The 22,894-nt window shown below is 43.2% G+C and overlaps 1 protein-coding gene across 1 annotated transcript in view; it reads left to right on the top strand.

Annotated features, from left to right (window-relative positions):
* MMP21 (matrix metallopeptidase 21) overlaps positions 1–22,894 on the top strand; it is a 45,798-nt gene that overhangs the window by 879 nt on the left and 22,025 nt on the right. The window contains exons 3-4 of the mRNA XM_075352247.1: positions 5,593–5,732; positions 11,634–11,775. Of these exons, the coding sequence (XP_075208362.1) occupies positions 5,593–5,732; positions 11,634–11,775 (282 nt within the window). The remainder of the gene's footprint in view (positions 1–5,592; positions 5,733–11,633; positions 11,776–22,894) is intronic.

Genomic DNA, 22,894 nt, shown 5'->3' with positions numbered 1-22,894 from the left:
TTGATATTGCACTGAATTGTAGTATACAGTTAGGTCCAGAAATATTTGGACAGTGACACAATTTTCGCGAGTTGGGCTCTGCATGCCACCACATTGGATTTGAAATGAAGCCTCTACAACAGAATTCAAGTGCAGATTGTAACGTTTAATTTGAAGGTTTGAACAAAAATATGTGATAGAAATTGTAGGAATTGTACACATTTCTTTACAAACACTCCACATTTTAGGAGGTCAAAAGTAATTGGACAAAAAAACCAAACCCAAACAAAATATTTTTAGTTTCAATATTTTGTTGCGAATCCTTTGGAGGCAATCACTGCCTTAAGTCTGGAACCCATGGACATCACCAAACGCTGGGTTTCCTCCTTCTTAATGCTTTGCCAGGCCTTTACAGCCGCAGCCTTCAGGCCTTGCTTGTTTGTGGGTCTTTCCGTCTTAAGTCTGGATTTGAGCAAGTGAAATGCATGCTCAATTGGGTTAAGATCTGGTGATTGACTTGGCCATTGCAGAATGTTCCACTTTTTTGCACTCATGAACTCCTGGGTAGCTTTGGCTGTATGCTTGGGGTCATTGTCCATCTGTACTATGAAGCGCCGTCCGATCAACTTTGCGGCATTTGGCTGAATCTGGGCTGAAAGTATATCCCGGTACACTTCAGAATTCATCCGGCTACTCTTGTCTGCTGTTATGTCATCAATAAACACAAGTGACCCAGTGTCATTGAAAGCCATGCATGCCCATGCCATCACGTTGCCTCCACCATGTTTTACAGAGGATGTGGTGTGCCTTGGATCATGTGCCGTTCCCTTTCTTCTCCAAACTTTTTTCTTCCCATCATTCTGGTACAGGTTGATCTTTGTCTCATCTGTCCATAGAATACTTTTCCAGAACTGAGCTGGCTTCATGAGGTGTTTTTCAGCAAATTTAACTCTGGCCTGTCTATTTTTGGAATTGATGAATGGTTTGCATCTAGATATGAACCCTTTGTATTTACTTTCATGGAGTCTTCTCTTTACTGTTGACTTAGAGACAGATACACCTACTTCACTGAGAGTGTTCTGGACTTCAGTTGATGTTGTGAACGGGTTCTTCTTCACCAAAGAAAGTATGCGGCGATCATCCCCCACTGTTGTCATCCGTGGATGCCCAGGCCCTTTTGAGTTCCCAAGCTCACCAGTCAATTCCTTTTTTCTCAGAATGTACCCGACTGTTGATTTTGCTACTCCAAGCATGTCTGCTATCTCTCTGATGGATTTTTTTCTTTTTTTTCAGCCTCAGGATGTTCTGCTTCACCTCAATTGAGAGTTCCTTAGACCGCATGTTGTCTGGTCACAGCAACAGCTTCCAAATGCAAAACCACACACCTGTAATCAACCCCAGACCTTTTAACTACTTCATTGATTACAGGTTAACGAGGAAGACGCCTTCAGAGTTAATTGCAGCCCTTAGAGTCCCTTGTCCAATTACTTTTGGTCCCTTGAAAAAGAGGAGGCTATGCATTACAGAGCTATGATTCCTAAACCCTTTCTCCGATTTGGATGTGAAAACTCTCATATTGCAGCTGGGAGTGTGCACTTTCAGCCCATATTATATATATAATTGTATTTCTGAACATGTTTTTGTAAACAGCTAAAATAACAAAACTTGTGTCACTGTCCAAATATTTCTGGACCTAACTGTAGCTTCCCCTGCAATGTTATTCTATATTAGGTCAGTGAGGACGATAGCCCCCAGATCTTCAGAGCCCTGACATCACCTTATGTGTTCGGTTCTCAATTCCTTCCTATGGGATGGCCTTGAATTTGCATCATGGTGCCAACTATGGTACCGTAAAGCACATTTTTTGGACGCTGCATGGCGCTGAAGAGCCAAATCTGAATGTAGTGGAAGTTGAGCATTTGCACCTCTGCTCTATTCACTAACTGATACAGTCAATATTCGCAAGTGATCCCGTTTAGAATTCATGTAGTAGAGGAGTGCTTGTTCCATCTCCGCTCCATTCAGAGCATTGTTGTCTGGCTCAACGGGCGATCAGATTTCAATCGGGAAGGTAACCCATAGACACAGACCTCATATTCAGCCTATATTACTGGGAGAGACACACAGAGCTCATATCCAGCCTATATTACTGGGAGAGACACACAGAGCTCACATCCAGCCTATATTACTGGGAGAGACACAGAGCTCACATCCAGCCTATATTACTGGGAGAGACACACAGAGCTCACATCCAGCCTATATTACTGGGAGAGACACACAGATTTCACATCCAGCCTATATTACTGGGAGAGACACACAGAGCTCATATCCAGCCTATATTACTGGGAGAGACACACAGAGCTCACATCCAGCCTATATTACTGGGAGAGACACACAGAGCTCACATCCAGCCTATATTACTGGGAGAGACACACAGAGCTCACATCCAGCCTATATTACTGGGAGAGACACACAGATTTCACATCCAGCCTATATTACTGGGAGAGACACACAGAGCTCACATCCAGCCTATATTACTGGGAGAGACACACAGAGCTCACATCCAGCCTATATTACAGGGAGAGACACACAGAGCTCACATCCAGCCTATATTACTGGGAGAGACACACAGAGCTCACATCCAGCCTATATTACTGGGAGAGACACACAGATTTCACATCCAGCCTATATTACTGGGAGAGACACACAGAGCTCACATCCAGCCTATATTACTGGGAGAGACACACAGAGCTCACATCCAGCCTATATTACTGGGAGAGACACACAGATTTCACATCCAGCCTATATTACTGGGAGAGACACACAGAGCTCATATCCAGCCTATATTACTGGGAGAGACACAGACCTCACATCCAGCCTATATTACTATGAGAGACACACAGAGATCACATCCATCCTATATTACTGGGAGATACACACAGAGCTCACATCCAGCCTATATTACTGAGAGAGATACTACCACAAGAGAAAAACCTGAAACTTGGATGCAAACTGAATATCAGGGGGTGTCTGAGAAGTGAACATTGCAGAATGAAACTTTAGTAAATACTGAAAGTTTATTATCTAAGATAAGATAATTAGCATATGGAAACATTTGTAGACATGTCCATACCCATATAGTAGCCACTGTATTGTGGCAATGTTATATGTGCCAGTCTCAGACAGTAGGAGTTTTTCTAATAGTTGACATCGGAATGTCATTAGTGTCAGATTGGTGTGGGGTGGAAACTTAGACCCCCTAGTCCCAAAAATGAGTAAAGGCCCTGTCACACACACAGATAAATCTTTGGCAGATCTGTGGTTGCAGTGAAATCATGGACATATTGTTCCATTTGTACACGGCCACAAACCTGGCACTGATTGTCCACAATTTCACTGCAACCACAGATCTGCCGCAGATTTATCTCTGTGTATGACGGGGCCTTAAGTCCTCTTGGTGGACCACATTTCTTTGTTTCCCCTCCATTGAGTTAAATCAGAGTTGGAGAACCTGTATCCAAGTCCTGCGTTCCTGGGAGGTGAGAGGAGGATCCCATGGAAGTCTCTGGGTGGATCTGCGCCACATCTGACCTCCTGACTCCACAGCAGATATGACCATCCATGTGCAATTAACAGCTTTTATTTTTTTTTTTGCGGAGAAGATATTAAGTAACCTTAACCATAAAAGAAAGACAATGTTCTTAATTAGTGTTTCAGTCTCGTAAAATTCTTTATTTATTCTAAATCTTAACTGCTGAGAGCTAGCGCTCTGCAATATATTATACTCCGAGACAGCGGATAATTATAAAATTGTTTAATATGCAAATGTTTCATGATTATACTTTGCTATGATTTATTATGGAAGTAATGAACATTAGAAAATGAAGAAGGGAGCGCATTTCCTTTGTCCTTAATCATGAGTAGCCTGTAAAAGCTGTTGATAACCAATAATCAATTGTTGCGGTTGGTTGATATTGGGGGGTGCGCCTTATTAGATTTCCATCAATTAGCCAAAGAGGGGCGAGCGCAACCACAATGGGTCTGTACTGTCTCTGTGGAGGACCCGGCATGGCCATTAATCAGACAATTCAGTGATTTTCAAGGTAGCATGCAATACTTCATCTCTCCTGCGGGAGTGCTGTAGGGAAACAGAACACTTACTGACAGGTTCGGTCAAAAGTGATCATTCTGAGAAATTGTTTATTTTTAAGGATTTATAGTCAGAATATTAACGTCTTCTTCATCTATGACATGGAGAGGGTCTGTGTCAATGGAGCTGGTTCAAGAGGCCACTTGCACACAGAACAGACACCATCTGTGTTATACAGCCAGCACCTGCCTCTAACAGCAGAGATCGGAGCTAGCTCTGATCACTGCTGTTTAACCACATAAATACTGCTGTTCAATCTCTGTACTTCAATTCTCCTGCGGGAGTGCTGTAGGGAAACTGAACACTTACTGACAGGTTCAGTCAAAAGTGATCATTCTTAGAAATTGTTTATTTTTAAGGATTTATAGTCAGATTATTAACATATTTTCCCTCTATGAAATGGAGAGGGTCTGTGTCAATGGAGCTGGTTCAAGAGCTGAGGCCACTGCACACAGAACAGACACCATTTGTGTTATACAGCCAGCACCTGCCTCTAACAGCAGAGATATGAGCTAGCTCTGATTACTGCTGTTCAACCATATAAATACTTCTGTCCAAACTCTACTGGGGTATTCTTGGTGCCCTTTTAGGATGTCCATCCATAGACGCCTTTCCAGCGGCTCATTGCAACATGACTGTGGGATGCAGATGAGTTAAAATGGCATCTGGGGGGCTACTGAAGAAGTCTAATAGGAAACCATTATATTTACTATATACTGTAATACCGAAGTTCAAATCCCTTATGGGAACTAAGAAATAAACAGAAAAAGAATAAATTTAATAATATTTAAAAAAAATAAAAATAATCCTCTCATCCCCATCCAAAAATAACTGAATAATAAAAATAAGAAAATTTAATATTGTCTCGTCTGTACTGTAAAAGTCCAATTTCTCAAGATATACATTTATTTATCCCCAAAGGGGTAAACACAGTAAAGAAAAAAATAATTGAAATGCCAGAATTGCTGTTTTAGTTTTACCGCACATCTCCTCAAAAATGCTAAACTTCACATGAACCCCTCAATAATTCTAATAAAAACAACAGCTCTCTGCACAAAAATCCGTCCCTGATACAGCTCCATTGATGAAAAAAGTAAAAAGTTACAGGTCGCGCAAAAAGAAGTGACACAAACCAAAATTTTTTTTTTTTTCTTTAAAGTTTGGAATTTTTTTTAAATTACAAAAATGTAAAAATAAAATGTATACAAGTTCAGTGTCATAACAGTACTGATCTGGGGAATTGTGTACCCAGGGTATTGTTTCGGCTATGTGGTTATGGCTCTTCGAAAGTGGGGCGGAAAAATCGAACATGCAAAAATTAAAACGGGCTCCATCTTTAAGGGGTGAAAAAGTAAAATCAAGTCTACGACCTCTTTTAGTCGTGTAATATATTTATTAGTTGTCTGACTATATGTTTCTATCCTGCTCATTTGCCACATTGCACTTGTTTATCTCATGCACAGGGCGGCACTTGGGATGTTCTAAGTCATTTGATGGGTCGGGCCAGGAGTTTGCACACGCCTGGTTTCTGGGGGACATACATTTTGATGATGATGAACATTTTACAGCCCCGAGCAGTGATAGTGGCATCAGTCTTCTCAAAGTAAGTGATTTATGAACCCACCATGTCCTTGTAATTAAATATTTGTTTTTGACATAAAAACAAAAAACTTAATGTCCCTCTGTTGTTCCTCCTGGGAACAAGTAAAAAATTAACACCCAGCCTGGGTGTTACCTTCCTGTTGTTAAAGTGTTGCACTTATGTACTGATTGTGTAATACCAGACTTTTTAGCAGACGCGTAAGTAGGCTCCAGTGCAAGATTTGGATCTGAGCTCCAATCTCCCCTCCCTGTATGTTGGTCAGATGTATGTGCCCTTGTGGCATCTAAATCCTTTAAAGACGTGTTGCCCCCCCTACCCCTTCTTTATGTAATCCCTTTCCACCGTGGCTGTCATTGGACCACACCCCTACCCTTTGAGACAGCGTCTGTGATTGGTTTGAATCACAAATACTGTCTGTGTCCTTTTACTGGTGATAAATAAATAAAACAATTGGTGTAGGATCTCCCCAGCACAGATAAAGCATAGGGCTACAGGCTGCAGCCCCCAGCCGTGCGCTTATCTTAGCTGTGTATCAAAATAAGAGGAATAAATCATTTAAAAAACTGGCGTGAAGTCCCCCCAATTTTGATACCCAGCCAAGATAAAGCCCAACAGCTGGGGGCTGGTATTTTCAGGCTGGGGAGACCCATGCTTATTGGCCTTCCCTCATCCTAAAAATTGCAGCCTGCAGCCGCCCAGGATTGTCGCATCCATTAGATATAACGATCCCAGCACTTTACTTGGCTCTTCCAGATTGTTCTGGTGTGGTGGCAATCAGGCAGGGCCGGCTCCAGCACCCTGCAAACCCGGTCAAATGCCGGGGCCCTGAGCTGCCGGGGGGGCCCACTCGCGGTGGCAGGAGTGGCGCACCGCTACTCAGGGGGACCCGGTGGCCGTGCTGTCACCGCCCCCCGCCGAGGATCGCGCTTTCAATTGCCTCGGCATCACAGGTGCCGATACAATTGAGAGCAATGATGAGATTGTGAGCGGCGCGCTCTCTCTCTTATCATTCTCCCCGCTGTGACTGTCGGCGTTCTGACAGCTCTGCAGAGGACCACGGTGACGTCATCACTGCGGGCCTGCTGAGAGGTCAGAGTGAGCGACAGCAATGGACGACGCGCCAAGGAGACCGGATCAGCGGGGGAACGAGGAGAAGTGAGCCGCCCCTCTACTGACACTGGGCTCCCCTGACTCACAGGCCGGCCACTACACAGCGGCACTAGTACACATAGGGGCCCACTCCTCCATGCAGATCTTCTCCAAGTTATCTAGGTTCTTTGGGTGTCTCATGTGGACTTTAATCTTGAGCTCCTTCCACAAGTTTTCAATTGGGTTAAGGTCAGGAGACTGACTAGGCCACTGCAACACCTTGATTTTTTCCCTCTTGAACCAGGCCTTGGTTTTCTTGGCTGTGTGCTTTGGGTCGTTGTCTTGTTGGAAGATGAAATGACGACCCATCTTAAGATCCTTGATGGAGGAGCGGAGATTCTTGGCCAAAATCTCCAGGTAGGCCGTGCTATCCATCTTCCCATGGATGTGGACCAGATGGCCAGAGCCCTTGGCTGAGAAACAGCCCCACAGCATGATGCTGCCACCACCATGCTTGACTGTAGGGATGGTATTCTTGGGGTCGTATGCAGTGCCATCCAGTCTCCAAACGTCACGTGTGTGGTTGGCACCAAAGATCTCGATCTTGGTCTCATCAGACCAGAGAACCTTGAACAAGTCTGTCTCAGAGTCCTCCAAGTGATCATGAGCAAACTGTAGACGAGCCTTGACATGACGCTTTGAAAGTAAAGGTACCTTACGGGCTCGTCTGGAACGGAGACCATTGCGGTGGAGTACGTTACTTATGGTATTGACTGAAACCAATGTCCCCACTGCCATGAGATCTTCCCGGAGCTCCTTCCTTGTTGTCCTTGGGTTAGCCTTGACTCTTCGGACAAGCCTGTCCTCGGCACGGGTGGAAACTTTCAAAGGCTGTCCAGGCCGTGGAAGGCTAACAGTAGTTCCATAAGCCTTCCACTTCCGGATGATGCTCCCAACAGTGGAGAAAGGTAGGCCCAACTCCTTGGAAAGGGTTTTGTACCCCTTGCCAGCCTTGTGACCCTCCACGATCTTGTCTCTGATGGCCTTGGAATGCTCCTTTGTCTTTCCCATGTTGACCAAGTATGAGTGCTGTTCACAAGTTTGGGGAGGGTCTTAATTAGTCAGAAAAGGCTGGAAAAAGAGATAATTAATCCAAACATGTGAAGCTCATTGTTCTTTGTGCCTGAAATACTTCTTAATACTTTAGGGGAACCAAACAGAATTCTGGTGCTTTGAGGGGTTGAATAATAAATGACCCTCTGAATAAACTTTTCACAATTTAAAAAAAAAAAGAAATAACATTCTTTTTTGCTGCAGTGCATTTCACACTTCCAGGCTGATCTACAGTCCAAATGTCACAATGCCAAGTTAATTCCGAATGTGTAAACCTGCTAAATCTGCAGGGGGTTGAATACTACTTGTAGGCACTGTATATTCCCCCAGTAATGTGTTTGTCCCCAGCCTCTCTTGTGATGTATATACAGCAGTGTTAGTGTGCTCTATGTGCGGCCATGTCTGTTAGACAAGCCGGGAGGTGAGTGAGGCTGTTGCCGGCTTCCCAATATTAGAAATATATATACAGGATTAATATATAAAAATAATGTGTGTGTGTGTGTGTGTGTGTGTGTGTATGATGTGTATCTATGTATGTCAGTGTATATGACTGTGTCTAGATTTATGTCTATTTATGTCTTTTTGTGAATTTCTCTTTAAATAAGTATGCGTACGTATGCCTGTATGTGTATGTATCTGTGCATGTCTATGTGTGGATGGGGCCCACTGAGACTCTTTCGCCCAGGGCCCACAAAAACCTGGAGCCGGCCCTGGCAATCAGGGTAATAAAAGGTTAGTAACAACTCACATCTGCCACTAAGCTCTGGATTAGTGATGGCAGACGTCTGAAAGTAAATAAACACAAACACCAAAAAATCCTTTATTTGAAATAAGAGACAAAATAAATCCACGATCTTTCACCCCTTTATTAAGCCCAATTACAAACCTGCAGGTATGAGGTAATCCACACGAGGTCCCACGACGATTCCAGCTCTGCTACGTTACTGAAGGCACACGGCGCGATCATTGAGCATGACTGAACGCTTTGAGCTTCAGGCAGAGAATGAATGAGCCGCGCGATAAGTTTGGACATCACTCAGGTTATTTGTGGTCACAGCTGGAGGTTCCCACGGCCCTCCACCTGTGATTGCAGGTAACTGGACATCAGGTGACCTCAATGAACGCTCACTGATTTCACAAATCTGCATCTACAGTACTGCAGAAAACTGCTTTATTTTTGCAGAGAAATGCAGATTTGGTGCTGAAATTTTTACACCATATTCCTGCACCCAATCTACACCTGCTGGCAAAAAAAGAATGCATCACTACTACATGCGGTATGATGCAGTAGTGATGCAGTGTTTTGCCAGGAGGTATAGATTGGTGCAGGAATATGGTGTAAAAAAAATTCAGAACCAAATCTGCATCTCTTAGCAGAAAAAATGCACAAAAACGGTTTTGACACCATTTTGGATCAGTTTTCTTCCAGGAGATGCAAATTTGGTGCAGAAATCTGGTGCAGACAATTCAGCATCAAATTTGCACCTCCTGGCAGAACAAATGATCGGATGTCCGATCCCGATCCGATCCTGACAAAGATCGTACGATTTTAACATTTTACGATCTTTGCCAATCAGGATTGTTCATCTCTAGTCAAGACCTTTTAAAAAAAGTTAAACTGGATCAACAGAACCCGAACTTCCATGGGTCTGCTCATCTCTAGTTACAAATACCAAGCACCCGAGCATGGTAGTGCCCGCTCATCACTAGTTACAAATACCAAGCACCCGAGCATGGTAGTGCCCGCTCATCACTAGTTACAAATACCAAGCACCCGAGCATGGTAGTGCCCGTTCATCACTAGTTACAAGTATCGAGCACCCGAGCATGGTAGTACTCGCTCATCACTAGTTACGAGTACAGAGCACCCGAGCATGGTAGTACTCGCTCATCACTAGTTACGAGTACAGAGCACCCGAGCATGGTAGTGCCCGCTCATCACTAGTTACGAGTACTGAGCACCAGAGCATGGTAGTACTCGCTCATCACTAGTTACGAGTACAGAGCACCTGAGCATGGTAGTGCTCGCTCATCACTAGTTACGAGTACTGAGCACCCGAGCATGGTAGTACTCGCTCATCACTAGTTACGAGTACTGAGCACCTGAGCATGGTAGTGCCCGCTCATCACTAGTTACGAGTACTGAGCACCTAAGCGTGGTAGTGCCCGCTCGTTACGAGTACCGAGCACCCGAGCATGGTAGTGCCCGCTCATCTCTAGTTACGAGTACTGAGCACCTAAGCGTGGTAGTGCCCGCTCATCACTAGTTACGAGTACCGAGCACCCGAGCATGGTAGTGCCCACTCATCTCTAGTTACAAGTACCGAGCACCCGAGCATGGTAGTGCCCGCTCATCTCTAGTTACAAGTACCAAGCACTGGTAGTGCCCGCTCATCACTAGTTACGAGTACTGAGCACCCGAGCATGGTAGTGCTCGCTCATCACTAGTTATGAGCACCGAGCATGGTAGTCCTCGCTCATTAGTAGTTACGAGTACCAAGCAGCTCTACATGGTAGTGCCTGCTCATCACTGGTTACAAGCACCCAAGCATGGTAGTGCCCGCTCATCACTAGTTACGAGAACCAAGCACCCGAGCATGGTAGTGCCCGCTCATCACTAGTTACGAGAACCAAGCACCCGAGCATGGTAGTGCCCGCTCATTACTAGTTATAAGCACCCGACCATGGTAGTGCTCGCTCATCACTAGTTACGAGTACTGAGCACCTGAGCATGGTAGTGCTCGCTCATCACTAGTTACGAGTACAGAGCACCTGAGCATGGTAGTGCCCGCTCATCACTAGTTACGAGTCCCGAGCACCCAAGTTTGGTAGTTCTCGATCATCACTAGTTACGAGTACAGAGCACCTGAGCATGGTAGTGCCCGCTCATCACTAGTTACCAGTACTGAACACCTGAGCATGGTAGTTCTTGATCATCACTAGTTATGAGTACAGAGCACCTGAGCATGGTAGTGCCCACTCATCACTAGTTACCAGTACTGAACACCTGAGCATGGTAGTTCTTGATCATCACTAGTTATGAGTACAGAGCACCTGAGCATGGTAGTGCCCGCTCATCACTAATGCTCAGAAAAGGTTATTTCATGGGTAATACAAATAATATGCAATTTTTAAAAATATATCATTTTGTATATAAATAATTATATCGGCATGGATCAGAGGAGGACGGAGAGTTGTGCTGCTATATCAGCTTCTCCTATGTAACAGGTATTAGGTCTGCAAAGGTTTTCAGCCACTGGATGTATAAAAGATTACTATTCATTGACAGCAAGCAGAGTTAATGAAAAGATGTGAAGAATTAGAAAACTTGTAGAAAAGTGCTACACTGCCTTTTGGCATCTGTGAGGTTTTCCTTACTATAACACATTATCTGTCATTACAGAAAGTATGTGAACCCCTTTCCCAGATGGTGTTTCTTTTCATTATCCGCAGTCTAGGGTGAATTGTTTTAGGTCCTTCATAATAAAGTGACATTGCAGATAGATTTCCTTTATTCAGATGAAGCCCTCGGGAGTAGTATTTTTATTTTGCACATGTACGGACAGGACGAGGCATCGGGGTTGTCGTATTCGCAGCCCTGAACCGGTTGCATGTAACAATGGACTAATTAAAGCCGCCCTCGTCGTCAGCTATAACAAGGCAGATCAGCGCTGATTGCTTCTCTCCTCCAATTAATAGGTTGCAGTTCACGAAATCGGCCATGTTCTCGGACTATCTCACATCCACAGGACTGGATCAATAATGCAGCCCAATTACATCCCCCAGGAATCAGGTTTTGAACTGGACTGGACTGACAGGAAAGCGATACAGAACCTGTACGGTAAGACTCGGCGGATGCTGATTATTTCGCGATCATTCGCAGGGGCACGGCGGCTCAAGTTGGTTTGGACCCCGCCGTGCTTGGAACTTTACCAGAAAAAAAGGATGGATGAGCAAAAAACGACGGTGACAACGTCTGCTTACATCTATCAGCCATGTGCACACTAGAGGTTTTTTATTTTTAAAGGTAGATTTGGAGCAGAAACTCTCCAAACCCTCCTCTAAATCTCAAATCTCATCAAAAAGTTGGAGATTTTGCTCCAAAAAGTCAATGAAAAGACTTTTTTGGGAACATAAACATTTCTGGGAAAGCAGATCAAGAGCAATGGGGCCAAAATGTAGCTTTTTTTAAAGAGGACCAACCACCAGAATTTCTTATATAGACTAAAGCCGGTGCTATACTGGGGCTATCATGCTGATTCTATACATAGCTTTAATTGTGAGATCGGATGTTTAGTGTCTGAAATACAGGCAAGTAAAGTGTATGAAATGCACCGTTATTTGATTAATAGAAGCTGCAAAATATCTAATAGGAGGGTCGGGTTTTGCTAGTTATTCCCACCCCTGTCTGCTGTCTGTCCTTCCTCCCCTTGTCTCTGTTATTACTGGGGGAGGAAGGACAGGCAGCAGACAGGGGCGGGAATAACTAGCAAAACCCGACCCACTATTAGATATTCCATTGCACCTAGCAATCAAATAACAGTGAATTTCACAAACTTTACTTGTCTATATTTCAGAAAGTATACATCCGATCTCACAACTAAAGGTATGTATAGAGTCAGCATGATAGCACCAGAGTAGCACTGGCTTTAGTTTATATAGGAAAATCCTGGTGGGTGGTCCTCTTTAAGCTCCAGAATGCAATACCTAACTAGATATACACCCACCGCTCCGGTCCCATCACATGTCTGGTAGATCAGGCAGGAAAGTTGGGCAGAAGCAAGTTACTGGAGCTTTGGGCCCGATTCCATCATGTGTGGGTTTTGTTTTTTTAAGCAATTTTTTGCTTTTGTCTTTTATTCATTGCCCTTTTTTTTGCACCAAATTCTTCCAAATAGTGGACACGATTCATGAATTTTGTGTAAAATCAAGTCTTTAGTTTTCTCTTTTATCTTATTTGTACCTTTTTTTTTTTTTTTTTTTTTTTAAATAAAACTTACAATCTGATAAAATGCGGCAAATGTTGATGCAAAATTACAGGTGCGCATAAACTCACTCCGGTAGAAGGCGAGTGCTGCACATTTGCACAAAATTTTGGTAACCTTTTAGAAAGTCGCAATTGATGAATTGGCCAAAACTAATTTTGAAACCATCCTAAACCTCGCCCACAATGGTGAGCATAAAATAAAAAAAATATATAAAAACAGCTGTTTTTGCTTTTTAGAAAGTCACATTTTATGAATTAGATTAAAGCCACGACACAAATATAGAAAATTAACGAAAAATGCAAATAAAAAAGGTGCAAAAAATGTCAAAATTGCAACTATGAATCGGGCCCAATTTTTGAGTTTGCGAAAAATTTGGAAATCATATGTGCAATTGAAATGCCCATGCCAGAGCCTGCAGGGTTGACACGGTCACCAGGCCGGTGGTGGTCGGGGTCAAGCTGTGAGTGGCCCGACCCGGCTTCCGTGACCCTGGCGGGTTTCAATAAAAGGAAGTTCGATAGTCCGGTGTGACAAGGGAGTAATGGAAGGAGGGTGATGGGGTTCCTGGGGAGCATGTCACCGGTAGCAGCGACGACTGGGGTCTCGGCCTCCTCTGCCGTGGACCCCCTCCCCCTGCATCTCTTCTCTCCCCCAGGAGCGGTATGGGACAGGAACGGGGGTTGCAAGCAGCGCCACCCATGGTATCCTACCAGGTGTTTAGCCGCCGCTGCACAGTCTCTCTCTGGGGCAGGTGTTAGGTGCAGCCGGGATGGAATCGCTCCCCATGGGTGGAGCAGGAGAACCCCGGGAGGTTAGTGAGAACCGGGGGCGGCAGTCCACGGGAGCATCGGGGCACAGGGTGGCGGCATTTACTCACAAAAGTCACCGGGTGCGGGTTCCAGATTCTTTTATTCACTGGTCTGTTCCAACATCGCACCCGGGTGCTGGTTCTCACCGTTGTAGCCTCTGGTCAGTCCCGGGCAGGTCAGAGGCAGGGTCTGGTAGGGTAACCTGAGGGTCTTCCTTTCGTGTGCGTATTGTGCGGTCCCCGTGGCATAGAGCTTCTTGGGGACTCGCCGCCTTTCTCTCTCTCTATACTACTCCGGTAGCGCCCCTGAGACCTACAGGCACCACCAGGTACATTCTCCACAATCCTCAGTACCTGTCCCCGTTCCATTCCTCCAGGTGGTACTAGCCCTGGTCTAGCTGGTTCCCCTCTGCAAAAGCTGTCCCTGCAGAACTCTGTCCTCTTTCACATCTTAGCCGGTTCAGCTACAGGGGCATTACATTCCCCCAGAGCGAAACGCAGCATTCCGGGGCTGCAACAACAAAGTACACCACAAATGTTTTTCATATATAAACAAGTTCACTTTTACTGGGACTCAATTTTCAAAAAGGAAGAGGAAGAAAAAGGGAGAAAAAGAAGGTGAAGTTGTAGAAAAAAAAGAAAGGAAAGAAAAAGAAAGAAAAAAAAACCAAAAACATTTGCATTGCAATAAACATTTTCAACCGGTAGCAGCCGACAGTCCATTCACACTGGCTCCAGCTACTCCAAACGGCAGTCCTGGCCACGCACTACCAGTGGCCCAGAAATCTATCCGGTTGAACAAGGAGAAACAAAAAAAAAACAAAAAAACAAAACCGACTTTGCAAGTTTTCCCACCTACAAAGAATGGAGAGGTCTGTAATTTTTATCATAGGTAAATGGGCTTTACACGCTGCAACATCGCTAGCATTTACTGGCGATGTCGAGCGCGATAGCACCTGCCCCCGTCGTACGGCCGATATGTAGTGATCGCTGCTGTAGCGAACATTATCGCTACGGCAGCATCACACGCACATACCTGCTCTGCGACGTTACTCTGGCGGGCGAGCCGCCTCCTTTCTAAGAGGGCAGTTTGATCGGTGTCAGAGCGACGTCACACGGCAGGCGTCCAATAGAAGCGGAGGGGCGGAGATGAACAGGATGTAACATCCCGCCCACCTCCTTCCTTCCGCATAGCCGGTGGAGGCAGGTAAGGAGCTGTTCCTCGCTCCTGCAGTGTCACACACAGCGATGTGTGCTGCCTCAGGAACGAGGAACAACATCGCTAATAAGCATAAAACGATTTTTTGTTTCAGGATGACCTCTCCGCGGCAAACGATTTTGACCGTTTTTGCGATCGTTTTAGGTCGCTCATAAGTGTCACACGCTGCAATATCGTTAATGAAGCCGGATGTGCGTCACAAACACCGTGACCCCGACGATAATTCATTATCGATATCGTAGAGTGTAAAGCTCGCTTATCTGTAACAGACAGAATCCCCCCCAAAAATCCAGAAAATTACATTGTATCATTTTTTTATAATTATTTTGCATTTTATTGCATGAAATAAGTATTTTATAGAAAAGAAAAACAGAAGTTAATATTTGGTAGAAACCTTTGTTTGCAGTTACAGAGGTCGGACGTTTCCGGTAGTTCTTGACTAGGTTTGCACACACTGCCGCAGGGATTTTGGTGACTCCTCTATACAGATCTTCTCCAGATCTTTCAAGCTTTGGGACTGTCACTGAGCAACATTGAGTAACAGCTCCTCAAAGGATTTTCTGTTGAGTTCACATCTAGGCTACTGCAGGACCTTCAAATGCCTCTTACAGAGCCGCTCCTTAGTTGTCCTGGCTGTATGTTTCGGGTCATTGTCGTGCTGGAAGAGCAGCCACGACCCATCTTCAATGCTCTTACTGAGGGAAGGAGGCTGTTGGCCAAAAACTTGCAATACATGACCCCATCCATCCTCCATTCAATACGGTGCAGTCGTCCTGTCCCCTTTGCTAAAGGCAATCCCAAAGTGTGATGTTTCGACCTCCATGCTTGGGACTTTGTTCTTGGGGTTGTAGTCATCCTTCTTCCTCCAAACATGGCGACTGGAGTTTATACCAAAAAGTTCTATTTTGGTTTATGTTTAATCACATCACCTTCTCCCATGCCTCCTCAGGATAATACAGATGGTCATTGGCAAACTTCAAACAGGCCTAGACATGTGCTGGCGTGAGCAGGAGTGTAGTGTGTTACTAGCTGTAATCTTTGAGACTGTGGTCCCAACTCCCTTCAGATCATTGACCAGATCTTCACGTGTAGTTCTGAACGGATTCTCAGAATCATCATTACCCCGAGAGGTGAGATCATGCATTGAATCCCAAACGGAGCAAGATTGACAGTCATCTTGTGTTTCTTCCACTTTGTAATAATTGTGCTAACAGTTGTTGCCTTCTCACCAAGCTGCTTGCCTATTGTCCTTTAGTTCATCCCAGCGTTGTACAGGTCTACAATTTTGTCCCTGGTGTACTTAAACAGTTCTTTGGTCTTGGTCATAGTGGAGATAGTGGAGTGTGATTGATAGCGTGTGTGGACACGGGTCTTTTATACAGGTAACGAGTTCAAACAGGTGCAATTAATACAGGTAATGAGTGCAGATTAGGAGCTTCTTAAAGACAAAATGTCTGGTCTGTGAGAGCCAGAATTTTTGCTGGTTGTTAGGTGATGAAATACTTATTTCATGCAATAAAATGCAAATTATTAAATAAAAGTAATACAAGGTGATTTTTTTGGATTTTTTTTTTGGGGGGTGGGATTCTGTCTGTCACAGTTGAAGTGTGCTTACAATAACTACTGACCTCTCCATTCTTTATAGGTGGGAAAACTTTCAAAATCGTTCTTGTATGAAATACTTATTTTCCCCACTGTATGTACATATGTGATAATGTGTATGATGATAGGAGAGGACTGTACTGATTAGGGTGAAAGCAGTGACCTGTCCACTCATGTTCATTATTTTAGTGAGAACAAAAATATTGTGTCACAGGAACAATGTCATAAAAACTGTATGACAAATTGGGGGTGGGGGGCAGTGGATAGTGACCAACCCAATTATTTGAATGATAGCAGCAGGAGATGAGTGTTATGGCTTTGTTGAAAAGTCTGACCTGTCTATTCATATTAAGGAGAAGCAGGATGTGTACGTGGTAGGAGCAATGACATAGACATGAGGAGGAATCATTTAGTGGTCAAATCAAAGGCATGATGACAGCAGCAGATGATGGGTATTATGACCTTGTTGGAGGCAGTGACCTGTCTACTAACATCATTATATGAAGTAGAAACTGGATGTATGTGATAGGACCAATGTCATAAACTAAACACAAAGAGGAATAATTTAGTGGTCAAATTAAATGAATAATGACAGCAGCAGATGATGGGTATTATGACCTTGTTGGGGGCAGTGACCTATCTACTAATATGAAGTAGAAACGGGATGTATGTGATAGGAGCAGTCATAGACATGATGAAGCATTATTTAGTGGTCAAATCAAAGGAATGATGACAGCAGCAGAAGATGAGTATTATGACCTTGTTGGGGGCAGTGACCTGTCTGCTTATATCTTTATATGAAGTAGAAATTGGATATATGGGATAGGAGCAATGTCATAAACTTGGAGCTAAACCATGTAGACTGTCAAAACAGAGGAATAATGACAGCAGCAGGAGAGGAGTCGGATGACCTTTTTGGGGGCAGTGACCTTTCCACTTCAGGGGTTATATTAGTAAGGGCAGTGTTATCAGGAGCAGCACTGTACTATGTATTGTAGGCAGTTATAGATCAAGGCAGATAACTACAAGTAGACAGGAGTGTGCAGTATATTCCTACAGTACAGATTGTTCATGCTTTGTACTTACACCGAGCTGCAAATGTATTACAGAAGCTCCCCGATGGCTGTAATCTCAGCAGGGATCGCACAGTTTAGGTCTTGAGTGGGCAGGATGAGAGGCAGAATTGGGTTTATTAGTGAAATGAATATCTGGATATCCTCTTCGGCCTGACATCAGCAAAATCCCGGGGAGAGCGAGCATCGTATAACTTACCGCTGCACTGCACCTTGACAAATTCACAGCTTTAATTTTATTTTTTTTTACATTTTTTTTTTTGCATCGGTTGCAAATTCATGCAGAGTAATCTGGTACATGACTCTTGTGTCAAAATGTGGCTGCAATTATATGTGCACAATAGAAATGTTATTTTGGTATATCTGTAGCATGAACAATGTCGGGGGCCATTATTTGTATACAAGCATCTCAGCCACAAACCCCTAAAATCCTCTAATGGCCGATATAATTGGTGGTTAGATATGGAACTAAAAGATAAGATGCTGACTATCTGCAGTCACCTCTAGAGGGAGCTCTTTGCAAATTTTTTTTAGTATTTGGCCGTATGAAGTATGCTCCCTCTAGTGGTGGCTGCAGATAGCGAACTAGAAGGTAAGATGCTGATTATGCAGCCACCACTAAAGGGAACTCACTACACAATGTTAAATACTAAAGAAGTTTGTAGCGCTCCCTCTCATGGTGACTGCAGATTGTCAGTATCTTATCTTTTAGTTCCATGTCTGCAGTCACCATTAGAGAGAGCTCTTTGCAAACTTCTTTAGTATATAACCATGCACAGTGAGCTACCTCTAGTGGTGACTGCAGATAGGGAACTAAAAGATAAGATGCTGACTATCTGCAGTCACCACTAGAGGGAGATCACTGTGCACGGTTAAATACTAAAGAAGTTTGTAAACAGCTCCCTCTAGTGGTGACTGCAGATAAGGAACTAAAAGATAAGTTACTGACTGTCTGCAGTCACCACTAGAGGGAGCTCTTTACAAATTTCTTTAGTATTTAACATTGTATAGTGAGCTCCCTCTAGTGGTGGCTACAGATAGCATCTTACCTTTTAGTTCCCTATCTGTAGCCACCACTAGAGGGAGCTCACTATACAATGTTAAATACTAAAGAAATTTGTAAAGAGCTCCCTCTAGTGGTGACTGCAGACAGTCAGTAACTTATCTTTTAGTTCCTTATCTGCAGTCACCACTAGAGGAAGCTGTTTACAAACTTCTTTAGTATTTAACCGTGCACAGTGAGCTACCTCTAGTGGTGGCTGAAGATAGTCAGCATCTTATCTTTTAGTTCCCTGACTATCTTCAGCCACCACTAGAGGGAGCTCACTGTGCACGGTTAAATACTAAAGAAGTTTACAAAGAGCTCCCTCTAGTGGTGACTACAGACAGTATCTTTTACTTCCCTATCTGCACTCACCACTAGAGAGAGCTCTTTGCAGATTTCTATAGTATTTAACAGTGTGCAGTGAGCTCCCTCTAGTGGTGGCTGCAGATAGCATCTTATTTTTTAGTTCCCTGTCTGCAGTCACCACTTGAGGGAGCTCTTTGCAAATTTCTTTAGTATTTAACTGTGCACAGTGAGCTCCCTCTAGTGGTGGCTGCAGATAAGGAACTAAACGATAAGATGCTGACTGTCTGCATTCATTTCTAAAGGGAGCTCTCTGCAAACTTCTTTAGTATTTGACCGTGCGCAGTGAACTCCCTCTAGTGGTGGCTGCAGATAGGGAGCTAAAAGATAAGATGCTGACTGTCTGCAGTCACCACTAGAGGGAGCTCTCTGCAAACGTCTTTAGTATTTAACTGTGTGCAGTGAGCTCCCTCTAGTGGTGGCTGAAGATAGGGAACTAAAAGATAAGATGCTGACTGTCTGCAGTCACCACTAGAGGGAGCTCTCTGCAAACGTCTTTAGTATTTAACTTTGCACAGTGAGCTCCCTCTAGTGGTGACTGCAGACAGTCAGCATCTTATCTTTTAGTTCTCTATCTGCAGCCACCACTAGAGGGAGTTCACTGTGCACGATCAAATACTAAAGAAGTTTGCAGAGAGCTCTCTCTAGTGGTGACTGCAGATAGTCAGTATCTTATCTTTTAGTTCCCTGTCTGCAGTCACCAATAGATGGAGCTCTTTGCAAACTTCTTTAGTATTTAACCATTTAACCGTGCACAGTGAGCACCCTCTAGTGGTGGCTGAAGATAGTCAGCATCTTATCTTTTAGTTCTCTATCTTCAGCCACCACTAGAGGGCGCTCATTGTGCACGGTTAAATGGTTAAATACTAAAGAAGTTTGCAAAGAGCTCCATCTATTGGTGACTGCAGCAGGGTGGATTGATTTAAATCACGCCGATTTAAATCATGATTTAAATCACGATTTAAATCAAAAGATTTTTTTCTATTTAAATCGGATCGATTTAAATCATGATTTTAATCATGATTTAAATCACTGATTTAAATCAAAAGGTTTTTTTTAATATAAATCACGATTAAAATGAGAAGTGAGAGCAGTGTGCATGTGCGCCCATAGTTACACGGACGAAACTAGGGGCAACGATCTAACGCCAGGGTGAGGGGGGGACCCCAAAGTAAGTAAAAATCTTTTTTGTTTTACTATATGGCAATAGGTAGGTGTTTAAAAGCAGCATGTCTTAATTGTATAAACTATTAATAGCCTCCACATTTTGTTCATACTGCCCCTTTAATTCCACACTTCTAGCTTGGTTTCAGTTTTGGTTTAGTTTCTTTTTCCCTGCATTCAGTTGACATGCCCAAACTTGTTGGATAGTCAGCACTACTTGGCTCAGGCTGTAGTAACATCAGCAGTGCTTGGCTCAGGCTGTAGTAACAATCAAACTTCATAAGTGATCTGTGTGAGCCATGGCAGCAGGTCGTAAGAGAGACCCTATTTGGGTTCATTTTGTTGAGATGCCAGCAGCAGATCTTGGAAAGAAAGGTGCAAGAGCAAAGTGCAAATACTGTCAAAAGGATATCCAAGGACTTGTTTGCCGTTTGAAATCACATTATGAAAACTGCAACCAGAAGGGAAATGAAGATGTTGATAGTGATACAACTAATGTCAATGAACCCCCACAGCTTCTTATGCACCAGGAGCATAGTACTAGTGGTAAGTCTGGCAATTAACCGCTTAGGAACTGCTAAAGCAGGACAACTGGTTTTCCTATTAAAAGTCCAAAATAAACAGTAGGCTTAAAGGACTGATGAATTCACTGAAGATGTTTGCTTACTTCAAACGTTAGAGATAGGCTATTGTTAAAAAGTACTTACTCTCTGAAGTTCAATTCTGAGTGTTTAATAGTGCAAATAAAAATTATTAGGTTTCATAATCAACTGTTTTAATATTTTTATTTGTGTAAAACAATTAGATTTGCAAAAAGACAAAGTTTTGCTTGTGTACAACTTGATTAAAAAATCTGATTTAAATCAAATGATTTAAATCAAAAAAATCTGATTTAAATCAAAAAAATCTGATTTTTTTGATTTTTTTAAAAAAATCAAGATTTTTATCCACCCTGGACTGCAGACAGGGAACTAAAAGATAAGATACTGACTATCTGCAGTCACCACTAGAGAGAGCTCTTTGCAGATTTCTTTAGCATTTAACAGTGTGCAGTGAGCTCCCTCTAATAGTGGCTGGAGATAGGGAACTAAAAGATAAGATGCTGACTATCTGCAGTCACCACTAGAGGTAGCTCTCTGCAAACTTCTTTAGTATTTGACCGTGCACAGGGAACTCCCTCTAGTGGTCGCTGCCGATAGAGAACTAAAAGATAAGATGCTGACTGTCTGCAGTCACCACTAGAGGGAGCTCACTATGCACAGTTAAATACTAAAGACGTTTAGCAGAGAGCTCCCTCTAGTGGTGACTGCAGACAGTCAGCATCTTATCTTTTAGTTCTCTATCTGCAGCTACCACTAGAGGGAGATCACTGCACACAGTTAAATACTAAAGATCTTTGCAAAGAGCTCCCTCTAGTGGTGACTGCAAGTAGCCAGCATCTTTTAATTTATCTCCTAATGTGTGAAGGTGATTTGCAGATTTTCATAAAAACGAAAAAAAAAACCAAAAAATAAAACCTGACATAAAGAAATTAATTAGTGCAGAATTTGAAAACTTAAGAGAACGGGATGATCCAAGATGTTAGGATGGGCATACTTGCCTTCAATTTAAGGGCAAAAATTAGATAGATATAAGACCATTTTAAGAGCTCCGCTGGATTTCATTGAATGGAAACCCTCAGATTAATCTTGTCTGATATGGTGATTATAAAACAGGTGGACATCTTTTTACAAAGTGCACCAGAATGCTCATTCGATCGCATGTGAAATGAAAAGTTTTATTTTTAATGACAGCAAGCAGAGATCTTGATACAGAAAGCATATTGTAAAATTGCATCATTTTCCAATTTAATTTGTACAAACTTCCCCACCCCCTTCCTTTGTGCAGTCACTTCTATGGCTGCAGCCGCCTAAATAGTGATGTCCCTGACAATTATTTCTGACACTCTATATCCGTACGCTGTATAACGGTTTTTTTTTTTCCTAATGTCTCTTTTCGCTGGCATTCTGCCTTCGCTGTACTGTTTCCAAAAAATGATTGTCAAGCACTTCTGCCAGGCGGCGGCCGGGTGACTGCGCCGGGAGCAGAGCCATGAACTGTGCACCAGTAAATTAGGACACTTGGTGTCTAGATGTTCTCACGTCTTCGTGTGACATTTTCATTTCCAGCCTCAGAGGGAAGGAAATCTATTTTAAATATCATTTAACCCAGAGAGTGAGAAATCCAACGATCTCCGAGCCACAGCGCCCTGTGGGCGACAAAATAGTTTCCGCGCTACAAGTCTCTTCACCAAATTCCTAAAATGAGCAGGTAATGGCTTTTTATTAGAGATGGCGGGATGAGTGTAACTGATTAAAGGCAGCGGGAATATTAATCTATCCTTGAAAGTTTGTGAACCCTTCAAAAATTTCTATTTTTCTGCATAAAATTGATCAAAAACTACATCAGATTTTCACACAAGTCCTTAAAGTAGATAAAGAAACAAATTAAAAAAATTAGACTACCTCATTTTTTTTATTTTTATTTAGTAAAATGATCCAATATCACCTCTGAAGGGGCAAAAGTATGTGAACCTTTTGCTCTTAGTATCAGCAATAACTGCACTATCTAAACATTTCCAGATGGCGGAATTTTAGCCCATTCTTTCCGATAAAACAGCTTCACCTTTGCTATGTTTGGTGGTTCCCTCCTAAGAACT

The sequence above is a fragment of the Anomaloglossus baeobatrachus genome, chromosome 5 (assembly GCF_048569485.1).
Source record: "Anomaloglossus baeobatrachus isolate aAnoBae1 chromosome 5, aAnoBae1.hap1, whole genome shotgun sequence".
In the NCBI taxonomy this organism is placed as follows: Eukaryota; Metazoa; Chordata; class Amphibia; order Anura; family Aromobatidae; genus Anomaloglossus; species Anomaloglossus baeobatrachus.
This window is presented reverse-complemented; position numbering and strand designations above follow the sequence as displayed.